Source organism: Lipophrys pholis (assembly GCF_963383615.2).
Source record: "Lipophrys pholis genome assembly, chromosome: 17".
NCBI lineage: Eukaryota > Metazoa > Chordata > Actinopteri > Blenniiformes > Blenniidae > Lipophrys > Lipophrys pholis.
Window position 1 is genome coordinate 6,438,872 of NC_137643.1, and position 16,809 is coordinate 6,455,680.

General features: G+C 41.7%; 1 protein-coding gene across 1 annotated transcript in view; it reads right to left on the bottom strand.

The window, feature by feature from the left end:
• Positions 1 to 238: 238 nt before the first annotated feature.
• Positions 239 to 16,809, bottom strand: part of atp9b (ATPase phospholipid transporting 9B) — a 44,006-nt gene continuing 27,435 nt past the window's right edge. Inside the window, exons 15-29 of the mRNA XM_080484931.1 lie at positions 14,921 to 15,172; positions 11,382 to 11,543; positions 11,077 to 11,169; positions 10,098 to 10,181; positions 8,965 to 9,135; positions 8,342 to 8,440; positions 8,119 to 8,208; positions 7,719 to 7,863; positions 7,259 to 7,323; positions 6,621 to 6,776; positions 6,413 to 6,477; positions 6,195 to 6,303; positions 5,080 to 5,137; positions 3,476 to 3,679; positions 239 to 2,554 (exon numbers count right to left, since the gene is read on the bottom strand). Coding sequence (XP_080341057.1) covers positions 2,418 to 2,554; positions 3,476 to 3,679; positions 5,080 to 5,137; positions 6,195 to 6,303; positions 6,413 to 6,477; positions 6,621 to 6,776; positions 7,259 to 7,323; positions 7,719 to 7,863; positions 8,119 to 8,208; positions 8,342 to 8,440; positions 8,965 to 9,135; positions 10,098 to 10,181; positions 11,077 to 11,169; positions 11,382 to 11,543; positions 14,921 to 15,172 — 1,890 coding nt within the window. The 3' untranslated portion in view covers positions 239 to 2,417. The remainder of the gene's footprint in view (positions 2,555 to 3,475; positions 3,680 to 5,079; positions 5,138 to 6,194; positions 6,304 to 6,412; positions 6,478 to 6,620; positions 6,777 to 7,258; positions 7,324 to 7,718; positions 7,864 to 8,118; positions 8,209 to 8,341; positions 8,441 to 8,964; positions 9,136 to 10,097; positions 10,182 to 11,076; positions 11,170 to 11,381; positions 11,544 to 14,920; positions 15,173 to 16,809) is intronic.

The following is a 16,809-nucleotide window of genomic DNA, read 5'->3' on the forward strand; positions in this document are numbered from 1 at the left end:
TTGGCACTGGTATGCTTGGAACGTCATAGCATCCGTCAAAATGTTGCCCAAATTTCCCCATTAAAAGAAAGAAGTCAGGTTTTTCCTGCGATGAGGCGACGGGGCAAACCACTGCAGCACTGCGCCGCGAACACACCAACAGTTGTAATATCTGAACCCTAAAGGCCACGTTCACGGCAGCGTGTCAAATATTCACACGTCTAGATTTGGGTGGACGTCGAAAACAGGACATTTTGGAGGCGTTTCGTGATTCTTTTTTTATTAATCTTTAATGAACAAATTTATAAATAACAGACACGTTGTTAGAAATCGCAGTGTAGGACAGCGGACAGCAAGTTCACAAGAGAAATCTGGAGTAAACAACAACAAACACGGACGTGGACAGAAGACACGGAACACGACATCTGCAAAAACGCTCCTTCAAAAGACTGTAAATCACATTTTTCAAGAACTGAATGCAATCTGCATTAAAAATGTCAGAGTCCCGACTGGAAGCGTTTCCCCATCCGACTCCCTCCCGTTTACCTCGTCTCCCCTCAGAGCAGTTTTCATTTCACAGAGCAGCTGTTGCGTCTTAGTTTAGGACCGATCGAGTTTTACTCAGCGAAGTTTCAAGGGGGGGGGGGGGGGGGGACACGCCTGTGGACACGTAAACTGCATCTTCATCTGAAAGCTTGATTTTCTTTCACCTGCGATTCAACACTCAACAACACACGGAGGGAATGATAAAACTCATTCCTCCTTTAAAGACGGATGAATGTCATGGGGTGACGAGTTTCACCTCGCGAGAACGTCAGAAAATGAAGAGAAAAGCAGCAGGATTCAAGTTTAGATTTGTGCGGAATAAAGAGAAAAGCACCGAGAGCAGAGAGTGAGAATACCAGGGAGAGAACCAGCGGAGGTGAACCAGCGGAGGTGAACCAGCGGAGGTGAACCAGCGGAGGTGAACCAGCGCTGTTTGTCTGGACTGAAGTTAAAATGCTGAAAGGCTTCGGAAAGAATGTTGAGAATTGAGTGAAAAGTGTAAAGAATTACATTCAACATAGAGACTTAGAGGCAAAAATAAAAGGGATTAGTTTCTGGAATAGGTCAAAAATCATGTAAAAAAAAATAAAGTGTAATGAAACCCAAAATGTAGGAATAAATTTTACATTGTGAAAAAATGTATTCAAGTCAAGTCACAATATGGAGAAACTTTAAGGGAAAAAAAAAAAATCAAACAAGTTGAGCAGCAATGTTCAAAGTTTGATCTGATTCGGTTTGAAAAAATCCATAAAAATCAAAAATGGAAGTTGATTTTAAACGTTCGACGTTAAATCTGTGTGAAAATTCAAGAATGAAGTCAAAATGGCGACGGGAAGATGAAGATGATTGGTAAATAAAGGCAGAACAACAGTGTTGAAGTATGAACTTATTCAGCGAATCGTAGTTTCTAGATGAAACTTTTGATTTGTTTCCAGGAGGAAAAAGTGAGAAAAGCTTTTTGACTTCAGCTCCAACAAAAAAACAAAAAACCTCCCAGAGTTCTTCTCCTGGTGTGAAGCTCTGCTGTTTGGACTTCGGCACATTGAAACATCAAGACGAGGCACAAAGCGAGGCGCCACACCCCGACCGGGAGTGTCACTCTGCAGCTTCATCAAGGCCAAAATATATACCGTATATATATATATATATATACAGTATATATATATATATAAAAACACTGAGCGCTGCTCAGGAGTGTCGGTTTGTCTATAGAAACGACCTGCTGCATTAAAAAAAACAAAAAACTTTTCCCAGCAAAATACATGAAACTGAGCGCAGAACGAAGGAAACACTGAATGTCATTGAAGTTGTTGCTTCTTTTTTTGGTTGATGCACATTAGTACAGTTTTACTTTACACTGATAGTCGTGATCAAAGCTGCGTGTAACAACTTTATTTACAGTAACACAACAAAAACAACTGTTGATTTTTTTGTTTTATCGCAGGCCAGCATTTGTAATTTACACCTTTTAATAAAAAAAATAACACTTAAAAAAAAAAAAAAGAAAGAAAAAAGGTCTGAACAGCACGTAGGTATAAAAAGTGAACCATGGAAAGAAAATACATCCGGACTGTATAAAACAAAGTTGATTGGTCGAAATGCTTTGAAAACAGAAGGCAGGTTGACCCGGTGCGGAAAAAAACGGGCTCGAGTGTTTCAGGCCTTCAGAGTGCAGCCGCGAGGGACCGAGCCCACCTTTCATAGTCTTTCACGTCGCGCTCCGCCTTTTCAAGTAATCCCAAGTCTGAGTGGCGTGAACCCGGAGAGCAGTGGACTCCTGCCCGTGCTCGGATCGTTCCAGTGCCCCCCGTCCTCCACCGAGGACCGGGGAGTGAAGACAAAGTGCTGAGAAAATACAAAAAGCGTGTCCCGGGTACGAACCTGAAGCGTGCTCACGACGACAGCTTGGAGTAGCTGGGGGGTGAAAACTTGCGCTTCAGGTATTTGATTATGTAGAGAGGAAGACAGCTGACCAGCGTGATGGCGGACACCTTCCACAGGAACGGCCAGGTCGTGATGAAGGACAAGTCTGCCAGGACACAACCACCATCAGTCTCTGACGGGCGTCTTTATAATATGAATGAAAACATCATCCAACGTCTTGTTATCTAAAATGAGACAAGTTGACGTGCAATACCAACTTGTGCCACAAGGCGGTGCAATGACGAAAAAGTTGTCTTACACTTTGACGATGGAAATAAAATAAAAATACAAACTGTTCAATCACAGTCGTTATGTGTTTTGAATATTTTCCATCTGTAAGGACATGGATACATCTCTTAATGTTTATAAATTTACCGTCACAACCTATTTTTGTTTTTCGGCGTGCGGCCGTCGCATATTAATATATCATTCCTGAGTGTGAAAGTATCTGCTGCACATGAAGGGGAATGTGTGTCAGGAATGTTTGATGTTTTGTTTTTTTAAGAACATGAACATCAATATTTACAATCATGAATGCAGAGAAAATGTAAAGACTGGTGTGTCGGTGGAAAAATACTAAAAGACATCAAACGAAGTGTTCAAGGTCTTTTTTTGAATGAATGGATCTAAACAACGTTGAGTTTTGTGTTTTCTTCACGGCACCAAAAAGAGTGGGACTCAACACAAACACACATCAGGTAACGACGACCTGCAGACGATGGAGAATGAGAACAACAATGAAGAAACAATGACACAAAACAACATCGGAGGAAAACTGAAAAACAAATGGACGACTGAGACGAGATCACCGGCAGCGAACCTACCAAGGAAAGCTCCAAACGACACCCTGCCTATGCCTGCGCAGACGCACAGAAGCAAACAAGGGCAGCAGAAACAGTGAGAGCAGGACAGAAACAACAGAGCTGAAGGACCAGTAAACAACAACAAGTAACGTCAAACTGAACGGAGAGAAGAGGTGATAGAAGTGACGCCCTGGATGTGACTTTAAACAGGAATCCCAACTCACCAAAGTACTCGTTGAGGAACGCGAGAGACGCCAGGTAGCAGCCGAGGCTGAAGAACTCCGCCACGACCATGAGCCAGTGCCACGTCCGGATGGTCAGCGCCACCATCAGCAGCTCGGTCAGGATGAGCGCCGTGAACGAGATCGCCACCACGTGCACGAACTCGGACTCAAACAGCACCATCGCGCCGTACATGAGGATGCCACCTGGTGGCGAGAAAGGGGACATTTACTAAACCAACGTCTGAACGGGAAATCTCCGGGGTTTAAATTCCCTCAAAAACAAAAATACAGTCGCTTTAGATTTTCTGGGTTGTGAGAAGACGTTCGTCTTTTTGACCCTCGATATGAGGAGTAGTGCGACTACACTAAATACTTTCCACTTCGTCATCCACCTGATTTGCAGGTTGAAGGCTCAGAAAGGTTTTGAGCTTCTTAAGCTTCTAAATAAATCATTTCTACGTGTTGCTTTAAAACCTGCTCAGCACACACCAGGTGAGTCGTCCGCCATCAGACTGAAAACTCACTTTAAAACAAGCTTGGCGCATTATTTTTCTTTTCTTTTTTTAATGTCGGCATTAACTCTGCCGTCGGCTGTTTCAACAAGCTGATATAAACAGAAAGCAGAGACAACAGCTCTGCTGGTGTCAAATTACCGAACACTGATGCTACAATTCAGCATATAAGTAGATTTCCAGGTTGTTTGTAAACGGAAATGTTCAAATCTGCTTGTTTCAGACTCAGAATGAACCGAGAGGCAAATGTTAGATAGTGCAAAGAATTAGAGCGGAGAATTCTGAAGGATCTGGTACACAGAGAGCTGAAGAAACAGAAAATAAGAACGACTGGTGCCGTTGGAAATAGTTAGTCATGCTTGTCAAACCATGCCTGTGCAGTAGCCTATGTAAGACCTCACAACAAGCCCCGCTCACTCTACCTCATACCAGATAAAGGGAAGTCATGATATTATTAAACATCTTCATGCGTCTAGACACTCGCTCATCGCTCTGGGCGCCTCCTCTGTCTTGGTGGCCGTCGCTTAATCATAACGCCACACAAATTAAGCTCAACTGCCTCTAACTGATCACATAATTGCTTCATACGTTACATTCCTGCGACTCAAACTCTGTAATAAGTTGAGGTAGAATTTTTTTCCTCCTGCGCCGTTGTTCCTCTCATATCGTCTTTATGTTTCTTTCTTTTTCTTTTTTTTTTTTTTTGCCCCCACTGGGCCAGTCTTTAATTAAAAACCTTGAGCTGTCAGGAAGTCACGCTCGAGCAGGAACATAGATCTTTCTCACACGCTGCATGGCTTAGCGATTACAGAAATATCGATTTACTGGACAGACAAAAGCTCGCATGTAAAAGCGGATGGCGGTTTGAAACCTAAGATACTGAGAAACAGACTGTCTGAGAGTTCGGAGGGGCCCGGGGACCCGGGCATGAGACGCCGCACACAAATGATGAAAATGGTCGTGGAGGAGCTGCTTCAACAGACAAGCCCCGACTGCAGATTCTTTAAAGATACTGTAATGTTGAAGTGGAATTTCTTTAAAAAAAAATTAAACACACACACAGGACGTGCTCATCGGAACATTCGATCTTACCTTGATAGACACTGATCAAAACCCAAATGAGGAAAGTCTTGAAAGATAACGATCGCCCCTAAAAAAACAAACAAAAAGAGCAACAGGTTTTATCAGTAAAACACAAAGTAGATTTACATTTTCTTTAAAGTACCTTGACTAAATATGCTTTGATTGTACTTTAATAAATACACATATAGTTAAAAGTCTTAAATAACGTGTCAATCAAGCAGCTAAAATGTAAGTCGAACTGCTTTTTGCTGCATTTTCCAGTCAGACTACAACAAGGTGAGAGACTCAAATGTTGGTAGACGTATTAGAGACGTTTGGAGCAAAAAGAAAAGTGTCCAGGAAGCCAGTTGGATGCTGAGCAGTATGAAGAATAGTTCAAAGATCAGCACAAACTAACGTGTGTTACAAGACATATGAGTGGCTGAGAGAGAGAGACCGAAAGCAGTCCGTGTCCGCAGGCTTCAGATTCACATCCAACAGGGAAACAAAATCTTCTTTAAATGTGTCCGATGAGTCAGTGGTGAGGAAACAACTGCAGTTCTTCAGGAGGTCGTATTGATCCTGCTTCAGGATTCAGATCATGTCCAGTTTACACTGTTGACACACTATTTTAACTGGGCCAACTCCCTTTACAAGCCCTGGCCTCCCGTGACCCCGTGACTGGTCCACTGCAGGCTGGGAACCCCCCATAACGGCCGCACGCTGGAGAAACTGACCATCCCTCTACCCGTTACTGTAAAGGTCAAATCCTGTCCAACTTTAAAAGCGCAAACGATAAACTTCCTACTTAATCTCACGCGTAACAGGTGAGGAGAACACCACTGGTCATCCTCCATGAAATGACTTCTGTTATGATGCTATATTAGATCAGTGTGTTTCAACACAAATATACTCTTACTGCAAAGTGCTTTCAGCTCCGGATGTCAGTAGAACAGTTGTGAAAGAGGCTCGGCGTAACATCTTGATATTTTTAGGACAATTAAACTAGTAAGTAAAGCATTAAAGTTACACACATTGCATATAACGCTCTATCATAGCAACACCGAGAGATAAAACATGCCTGTCGCAGGCGAGTTGTCGAGGAAAGTAATTTTCATGAAAAAAAAAAAAAGGGGGCGGCGTACCTTGGTGAGGTCTTTGTAAAGCTCTGGGTAGAGCAGCGCCATCTCTGGCTTTACATCTTGGTCCAAAACCAAGGAGAAGACGGGAAACATGGTGTAGATAGTGGCATACCTGGAGGGGAAGAAGCAGGAAGATGGGCGATGAGCTGATTAAATAGATCCACCGTGCGGTGATGCTACAATGACACTGAAGCTCGGGAGGATTTGTAACATGTACATACCCAACCATAAGAAAACCCTGGTACAAGGGCACAGAGGCAAAGTAGAACACAGAAGAGAAGACAGCCTGAAGACAAAAAACAAAACACTGCACTTTACTAGTTCACTACAACTCAAAAAAAAAAAATAATAATAATTGAAGTCTCTACAATCTGCTACCGAGCTCAACAAAACAAGCCGCCAGTCAGTTTCTTCGTCGTCTCACTGTACCTGCATGGTGGAGATGATCATTCCTCTGTGCATGACAAACTGGCCGAGAGCAGCAGAGCGTTTGTAGCTGTTCCTGCCGTGAACCATGAGCAGACGACCGATGTGCTTGAACTGGGTGATGGAGAAGTCTGCGGCCAGCGACGCCTGCTTCCCTTCCTGTTTGAAAACAGATTAAAGCATCGACATCGAGCTGTTCAGTAAAAACCCTGAGATGCTCCGATCAGAGGAATCTGGCTATAGGTAACATGTTATTTCAGTTCTCACTTAAACCAAAACTTAAAAAAAGAGTGTGTGTGTTAATTCAAACCAGGGCTGAAACTGTTTACTTCAGATTTCCAAGAAATTAGACACACAACTTCTCATTAAAGTAACTTATTGCTCATGTTTTTTATCTATTTATTTATTTTTTGTTAAATGCAGATTTTGTCTGATTTGGTTTTTTATTGCGTCTTCTCTTTAAAGTTTAATTCTAATGCAAATACGAGGATCTTTTTATTTCTCCAGTTTAGTGCCACACGAGGCCTTCAGGAAGCGATTCAATGTAGAAAGACAATAATCTCACTTTCTCTCAACTTTACAAGTTTGAAGTAAATATTTGAGGCCTGAATGAAAGGCTCTATGTTTAAGAAGTTTTTTACCTTTCCTTCAATTCCGATTCCGCAGTCTGCAGCCTGAATCATACTGACATCATTCCCACCATCACCTGTCACAAAATGCAAACAAAACTCTTAAAACTGTTAAAAGGTCACAGAAGAAATAACTACTGAGAGTTTGAGACTGCCATCTAGTGGATACATGCGGAATTACTCAAGCTGGGGCACTCTTCAAAAAGAGAGCAGTTAAAAGGTCCCAGCTGGGATATGACAGCTGGAAAACGATGTGTCATCTTACAGACATTGAAGTATAGAAGTATGAAACGGGGCTGGTTATTTAATCAGTCTGTGCGATGGACTGTTTTATACATTGTCCTTCCTGGGGGACGTGGTCCACAGATATTTTCCGTCCCGGTGGATTTTCCCAGGCTGTCTGCGGAGCGGAGTGGTGCTCGTTCTCAGCACGTCTCAACGAGTTTGCTGCTCTTTATCCGTCAACACTTACCTATGGCACAGGTTCTGTTGGCTGTGTGCTGCTGCAGCAGCAGCACGATCTGGGCCTTCTGAGTCGGAGAGCAGCGGCAGCAGACGACCGCCGGACACTGACACGCCAGTTCCACAAACTCGTGCTCATAATACCTTAAGCACACCTGTGACAGCACAAAGAGAGGGAGGGGGAAACGCATGGAACTGGAGTCTAAAGCAAAGTCATAGCTCAAAACTAAAATCTTATCAATGTGTCGTTTGTTTTTCTCTCCGAATCCGGAGGACCTCGACTGAACCCCAAGGTATTGGCAGTTTGGCTGAGGAATACTTCTGACTCTCTCCCTGCCTGTTTGGCTCGACGCTCAGCATCATCTGCTGTGCATGGAAATGTCGCTGTGAGCTCCGCGAGGCTGTAGTACCTCCAAGGAGTCTCCGGAGATGACGAGAGCACAGTCGTGTTTCCTTCTGAAGGCGTTGAGCTCCAGATGGGCCTCTCCTCTGTTGGAGACCTGCTCGAGAGCCACAAAATACAATTAGCAGCAGGAACATTTAGTTTTCTGTGCTGGGAATATTATGGTAACAACACACAGTGATGGGTGGGGGGAAAAGAGAGAGAGAGAAAGAGAGAGCGCGAGAGAGTACCGGTCTGAAGACGTGTATATTTTGGTTTCTGGAGACCAAGTGGGAACTTTTGGCGATGCATGTGGCCGTCTCCAGCTTGTCCCCGGTCAACATCCAGATCTGAGAGAAAAAGGAGAATTAGAATGATAATAGGAAGCAGATTTGTTTCACGTGTGCGTCAGATAAATTCAAAATTTGAAAGCATATTTTCCCTTGCTTTTAGCAAATTTTAAATAAACAAACCGTGGAGACAGGATGTGATTCTCATCGCCGGAACAGAAAAAAAATCTCTTTCCTCTCTCAGTGACTGATGTTAGTTCAGCAGAGGACAAAACAAATAAAAACGGTTTAATTCAAACTAGAAGTAAAGTAGAGCTGAAAACAGTCACACATGACATGAGTTTAGTACGGTTAATAAACTCCACACAGTTTATTCCACACAAATTATTAGTTGTTTGTTAATTTTATATTTTGGGTGGTAATCAAACTAAAAGTAGTTTTATTCCAAATTAAAAGCCTCATTTCTTCATATAGCAACATTTTTCTGCTTTCCCGTCACAGCTGTGGATTGAACCAACAACCTCTGGATGTCAACCTGCTCTACCATAATTGTCTTTTAAGGCCTGCTGGATGTGAACACCGACCTTAATGCCAGCATTCCTGAGCAGCTCCAGCGTGGGCCTGACGTCTGCTTGCAGCTGATCCTCCACGCCGGTCAGACACAGAAGCTCCATCTCCCTCTCCAGGCTCTCCACCACCGCTGCAACCTTCAGGGTTCGGTCATGGATGCTCAGCTTTGCCTGGTTGTAGCGATTCTGCACAACGTGAGAGGAGGAAATGAGAGGCACCGTGAGGAGAGAATTGTTGGGGTAAAAAATGTGGGTTCAAAACTGCAATGCTGTGATACACAGCTGTTAGAAGACTGTTGCCATTTGATGTGTAAAATTAATTCTTGTTATATTGCATAACAGTGAATGTATTTTCAGCCAAATGTGACAGTATTTTGATGCTGGCAAAAATAATAAAACCTTTTTTTTTTTTTTTTAAGAGGATATCATTTATAAAGCAGCTGTAATATTGAGAAAATCATTTAATCAAAGTCATTTAATTATATAGTCTCTCCCTAAACATAAATTGTGTTTTTTTAAGAAAACCATTTAATTCTATTAATGCATTTGAGTGAATGTCAGGTAAATAACTGCTTTTCATGATACAAATAACACATTTATTCATGTTACATTGCAGATTGTGCTGCTGTCTGTTGTAGGAGCTCCTCGGGTCTTTAAGTTCTCGATAATGTTTACTACATTCTGTACTCGCACACTCATTTGCACTGGCATTCATGTCTGAATAATTGTTATAGTCCTACATCATAATGTTTCGTATAGTACATGACATTCTGAAATTGAAATACAGTTTGCTTTAGTATATCCTGTAAAGAGTTAAGATCCATTAGTGATGCACTTCCAGCACAAACAGCTGCTTTAGAATAATGATACCATAAAATCAGGATGTAGCTAAAGCAATCGTTAGACAAACTACATTTCTTTCGTTGAATGAAAGTTTAATTGGGCAAAACAAGCTTCAACAGGAGGTATCTGCTCCAACAAGAGCTGGAATCTCGCCACTTTCAAGCTATGAAACGTTCTAGATTCAATGTAAATCAGTCCTATCGGAGCAAAATCAAACAAGAAAACACACATTTATATTGTCCACCCTAGACAAAGGACTACCTCACTACCAGTACCCCCATGTTCTGGAGAAAGTTCATCCATACCTCAAAGTCCTGATACTGCTCCTCAGACAGAGACTTCTTGGCCACTACCAGAGTCCTCAGACCCTCTCTGGCCATGTTTCCACACTGAAGAGGAGAAACGGTCATGTTAGTGTACAGATGCACGTAGGTTTCATGTCTAAAGTGTATATAATTGTTTGAAGTTGTGCTCTCTATAGCACAACCATGGGGTATATTTGATCATCACAAATCACAGAGCAGATCATCTACTGTATCAGAGCTGCAGCTGCGTATGTGCACCATGTACAGTACTGTCAATAACAGCATATTGTTACCAACACCAAAAGAAATCAATATTGAATAACATCCCCTCTGGTGAGATTCAGAGGACACAGTAAAATGAGGGGATGGATGGCGGTTTATTTTTGATATGAAACACCAATAGGGCAAATCTGCCCTGTTGATTGGTTATTGACAGGCAGAGTAGTCGCGGCGCCGGCTGATTTGACAGCAGGATATTACAGCCAAGAGGACATCATTAGCACCATTGTTCAAGAATATGACATTCAGTAATTACTGCAACTTTATCTAGGCCACTAATTAAATCAAAAACTGCCCGCGGCGCTAAATGACTCAATAATGCCAATAAAATTATGAACATATGCACACAAGACCGTCGCACAATAAACTGGTGCAGACGGCCTGTTGCTCACATGATGAAATGTCCTGATTAAGGGAGTGTATACGCAGCTACACTCAAATGTATGCCAGCTGTTTACACCATTGTCATTTTGTTTATGCCTATTGAAAACCTAAACACTTAACCTTTGAAAGGGCACTGCAATGGAACGGAGAAAAAAACCTAAGACTAATATCTTTAAGAAAATGTAGGAAGAATCAAAACTTCACTTGCATTACTTGCATGTAGAGCAAAGTCGCCTTTTCATTCAAAACTGCTTGCAGGAAAAACCTTTTTTCAAACTGTTAATGTCTTTAAGTCTTTGAAGTGTTTTAACTTTACCTCTTCTTCCAACCAGTCGTTATACTGGACGATGCTCGCCATGGCAACGTCTGCACCCTTCATGTAGAAAGTGATGTCTCCTGTCGACTCCTCCTGAACAAGATTAACATTCAAAATTACTACAGTAGGTAAAGAAGGGCAGAAAGCATCACAGAGTTTGATGTGAAAATTAGAGTTTTTCAATGTAAAAACATACTAAGTAATGATAGAAACAGTCACAAACAACTCAGGATTGAGACCCCCCCCCCCCCCACACACACACATACACACACACACACACACAAACAAACAAGTGAGCTTCACACCCGCACAATGATGCCCATCCTCTTGCTCTCGGAGGTGAATGGGAAGATCTGCAGGATGTAGAAGGAGAGAATCTGTCCAGAGGGAGTCTTCAGCTGCAGAGAGGTCAGGTCTCTGTTCACCAGGGTTAGGCCGACGCTCTCCGTCCACCGCACCAGCGCCACCTGAGGGTTCGCACAATCATAATACAATCGCGTGAGACATAACCTCCATAAACTCCTTACAAACTCACTCTCGCTGGATAAAAACAAGCTTTAGGAAAACACCAAATCTTTAATATGTCAATGTCAGCTAACCCTAACACAAGAGTGCAATTTCAGGCAATATTTACAATATTTCCCTATAAAGGCTTAAGGTGGCAAACTAAGGATTATTTCAACTCCACATTTTATTACAGGAAATTACAGGGATTTAAAAAAAACACCTTTGTGTGCCATTCTAAAAATAAAGACTGTTAAATAGCCTTAAAATTACCAAAGGTCATTGTTTAAAGATTAATAAGTTAATAGGATTCCAGTCTGTAGACGGTCAAACGCAACTCTGATGGATTACAAATACACAAAAACATATAATCTTCCACAATAATGGCAAAAACATTTTCTTTTATTATGTTATGGCATTTCAGGATGGAGTGGATTTAGAAAATAGCTTTGATACAGAGTTCCCCATTTCGAAAATTGCACAAATCAATCAAAGATTTCTTCATCAAACTACAGTTTATGAAGCTTTATTTATTTGTATGTTTTTCCATGTAGAAACGACTCTGCTGGTTGACTGTAAGCCTGTCGAATGTAATCTCACTCACAGTTAAAGGACAAGGGAGATTTACGGGAACCTCCAGAGCCGCTGAAGTCGTCTCATTCAGCTCCAGATAAGTGTTTTTCTGTTTCTCTTTCCTCTTTCTCTCCCCAGCAGGAACTGCAGCCCCCGAGTGAGCGTTCAGCTGCACACGACTCAATTCTCAATGGGTTCATTTTCAATTTGCTCACTCAAAGGTTGTTATTATACTCTGACCTACAAATTGGAACTTCCTGTTAATACCCCATCATTTCTCCTGCCCCCCCCCCTCTTGAGCTCTGTAAAAAGGGCTGCCTATATTTACTTAACACACATCTGTGTGTCATTATCGTACGTGTGTGTGTGTGTGCGTGGGGCGCTACACAAACGGTCACACATGAACTGACACACAACATGTGCAGAGGATCCTAAACCGACCTCTTCACTCCATTTTAGCAGCTCTTCTTAAAATATTTAAAGCTTTGATACAAGCAGCATGTGGATGTTGTGTTACAGCAGTAATACAGAAGCCTGACCGCTTCACAGCAAAGCGAGGCCGCATTAAGCTGGATCAATCCTTTCAGCTGGGCTCACAACAAAAATCTAAGAATCACAGCTGTTGACGTCTCTGTCGCAGGTTTTCTCGCAATAGCAAATAATTTAAACATCTACACAACATGGCTAATGTTAATAACAATATTAAAGCTTCATACCCAACATCTTTAAACCCAACTCGCTGCTCAATCTTCGTCTCCAAAATTGTATTTTGACTTTATTCTTGAATAGATAAAATAAGAACAACCCCTCCCCTATGTGATTTTCCGTATCGTTGCACTAAAACATTGACGTATATGGTGCTGTTGTAAAAAATGACAAAGAACCTATTAGCGTGAACATGGTGGCCATTAAGGCTACAGTCAAATATCCTGGCAGAAGTTATGCAGGGGTCAAAGGTTACAGGAGCACAGCTGAGCAGGAGGTGAGACGACCCTTGTCCTGACCTCAGTAAAGGGTCCAGCTCATTTCCTTAATGATGCCTCATCACCTCGGAGGGATCCGGGGCCAAACAGACTCACTAACAGCAGGTACAGTGGCTGAGCTCTGACGCTGCAGTCAATAAAAAGCCTGCGGAGCTACGAGGAAAGAGGGAAATAAAGGAACGAGGAAGAACAAAGACCGCCGTATAAGGCGAAAGGAGCGCTCCACCAACTATCAGACCTCCACCTTTCATCGTCTCTGAGAGAAAATTAAATATTGATCAATCTGGGCCGTGTGAAACAATGGAGGACAGAGGAGACATCGAGTGAGCTGGGATATAAATAAATATATACATCAACTAAGGGGGAGGACAGACTAACAAAAAGGAAAATGAGATTTATCTTCTACTGCTTTTTTTTTTTTAATCTTCAGTTTGATTGCTGGAGTCGGCTCGGCGTTGGACAGAAAGCATGCAGCTCTCACAAAGGCTTTACGAACCTTCAGGTGTCAGCGGTGATAAACATGCCAATGGTGTTGAACTGGGAGTGCGCGTGTAGATTAACTCTACCTCAATATACATTAAAGCACCCTTCAATAACGACTGGCTCGAACTTTTCCTGATGAATTTTTTTCCTCCTGTGTCCTCGGTATCTAATTATCATCATCACTCTCCTCGGATTTCTGTACAGATAAGTTACTCAACATGATTAGAAGAGGTTTATATGTTAGGTTTACTGTATCGCCTCAGTCTTAGAGACTCCGATTCTTGGGTTACATTAAGAAACAAGCGGAGGAGAAGAAGCCGAAGCCTTTGGGGCTCGAGCTGCATTCTTCTTTCAACGGAGGCCGTAAATTCTCAGGAAGCAAATACAGACAATGAAATGGCTTCACCTCTAGCAGCAGTTCACAACCTCTGACTTTCTGTCCAAGAATCCTAAAAATTATTTCAATAATTAAAAATATGGTCTGGATTAAGAACATGACAAAATCATTCCTTTATCAGATAATTTTATAAAAAGAAAACCAGAAATGCAGATGTACTCTCATGTTCGCAGCAATCATTTGAAATTCAACAAATGTTTGGTTGAACGTGCCACACGGTTTTATTTTATAGTTTTACTAAACCCTCTGACTTTTATATAACTTGCTCAATTCATTTCTCCATCACAAATGAGAAGATTCCAGGAAAACGTTTTGATCAGTTTTTTATTTAAAGGATGTCTATGAATCCATAAATCCCATATTTATGCTGATGATACCGTAATTCATCAATGTACAGAATGGCACACCAACTCTAGAAAGCTTTTAAAAGTGTGAGTAATGTAATAATTATTATTATTATTTTTTATTTTATTTATTTATTTTTTTTTTTTTAATGGAGTTCAAAGAAAACAAATATAGATAACAATTCAAGCACAAGGACACCAGATTTTAAAACAAACCTAGTTTAGATTTTATTACTAATAAAAACAACCGCAGAAGTTAATTCATGGTGTCATTTTTGTGGCGTTTTGCACATTTTGATAATTCTAAATCAAGATTTAAAGCTATAAACCATGAATTCTGTGTTTTTCTTTCTACTGCACATACATGCATGTAGTAGCGTTTGAATTTATACACATAGGATAAAGTCACTAAATCAAAATCGTTCATCTGAAGATTTAGTTTCAGATTATCTGAATTAGAGCCTTCTAACAGGTTCATGGTGTCAAACCGCCACTAACAATAACAAGCCATTAGCATTAACTTTTCAAAGCAGCGTAACTTTTCTGTGATCGGTATTTACCTCGTCTGGACTGGACGCCTGGTACGTGCGGTTGTCATCACTGAAGTCCTGGTCGGCCTCTGCAGAATCAGTCTCTCCGTTCACGCTGGTGTGCGACTCGTACACGGGGGTGACGTTGTGACACAGAGCGATGGCCTTCACGGCCTCGTGGATGCGACTGCTGACGCTCTTTCGCACTTTCGGACCCGCCGACTGGGTCTTTCGTGACGGCGTGGTGCTGCTCGCGCTGCCGCTGGCTGGCTGGGGAGGCACCTGAAATATGACCGACGTAAGAAAGGCCATCAAATATTTTTCAAAACTGTCATTTTTAAGTTGAATATTCAGTTTCCAGTGAAGTGACAGATCGAGGGACAGCAGCAGATCACAGTGTGGATTTTCATTCTTTATCTGATTTGAGGGTCTCAGAGGTTTTCTGTTTTGACATCAGCCATCAGTTTGACTGAGTGGCAACTAAAAACGGGGCTGACGGTCCGCCGTGCCAGCTGTGTGTGACGGGGGCGTCGTGCTCTACTGAAGCATCAAATTTTTGGCTGATGATTAACAGTCCGGCCTGCCAGGCTCAGGCAGAGGAGCGGGTCACAGAGTACAGTACAGCCACGAGACGACAACCTTCATCCAGTGACTGAAACATCAGCGAGTGAGACGTCCTTCAGCCTCATTTAAAGGCAAAGCGTTTAAATGAAAGCTTGAAACTTCTTTATCTTGGCATTTAGTAATGTTAAAGTTTTCATCAGGTGTGGAAAAAGGTGCTTTCACAAACAGAATACAAAGGATTTTCTTTTTGCATCTATTAACAAGACAAAAGAAAAGAAAAATTTTAATCAATATTAGGTAACTTGTATGTTTACACTTCTGTGCAGTATTTTACAGTTATTTATTCTTGTTGGGTTTGCTTTAATTTTAATATCTTATTTGTCCTTTAAAACTTTGTTTTAAGGTGTTTTGGCCATTTTATTTGCATTTTTCTTTCATCAATTTTGAGTTTTATGTTATAAATTGTTTGTCTTCAAGACATTTTAATTATTATTCTTTATTGTCAAGTATTTTGAATTTCCTGTCTTCTATTGCATCTCATCTTGTCCATCACCTCATGCATGTTGTACCAACATTCATGACAGCGCTATAGAAATAAAGGTAAATAATCAAGTCTTTTACTTTAGAGTCATCTTTCCTTGTGGAGGCATCCCTGAATACACACTGCAGACCTTTAATTTGGAACTCTGCAAATATCATCACTCTGTTTTGGTTGGCTCATTAATTCTGGTTGTAAGAAAACTTTTCTGTGAGCTTCCCCATGTCTTTAAGTAACAAGCGTTTAGTTCCAAACATCAGTACGGCTGCAGTAAAGCATATATCAGCTGGGTAGCAGCGTTGCTTCTTTGCCATGCTTCAGCACTAAAGAGCCTAGTCATTTTTCATTAGCTGGGATTACACATAAGGGCGTGGGGCAGATGGCCTCAGCCTCCACCAGCTGTTCGGAGCTGGCTGAGAAGGAACAATATCATTCTGTCATGACTGCAGCCAGATCTGAGCCACCCAGCGAGGAAAACACTCGCTTACAGTACGAGGAGCCTCCCAGGGACGCCACATGATGAATGAACAATATGGGCTTCCTTCCTGGAAAAAGCATCCTTAGCTAAATATAAAAATTGATTAAACTGATCTACAGAGAGAGGCGGGATGAAGTGGGAAGAACACCGAGTGAAGTATGGTACATATTTGTATTCTATGTCATTCTGCCAAAAGGCCTGAAAATAGGCAGAACCACTCAAGGTGTCAGCACCGTCCAAAGTCTCCATAAGATGTTCCTGCTCATTGATCAGAATATCAACCTGTCATAAGACCCTCAGTAAAGTATGTGAACATGTAAAGCTTTAACCTCGAGGTGT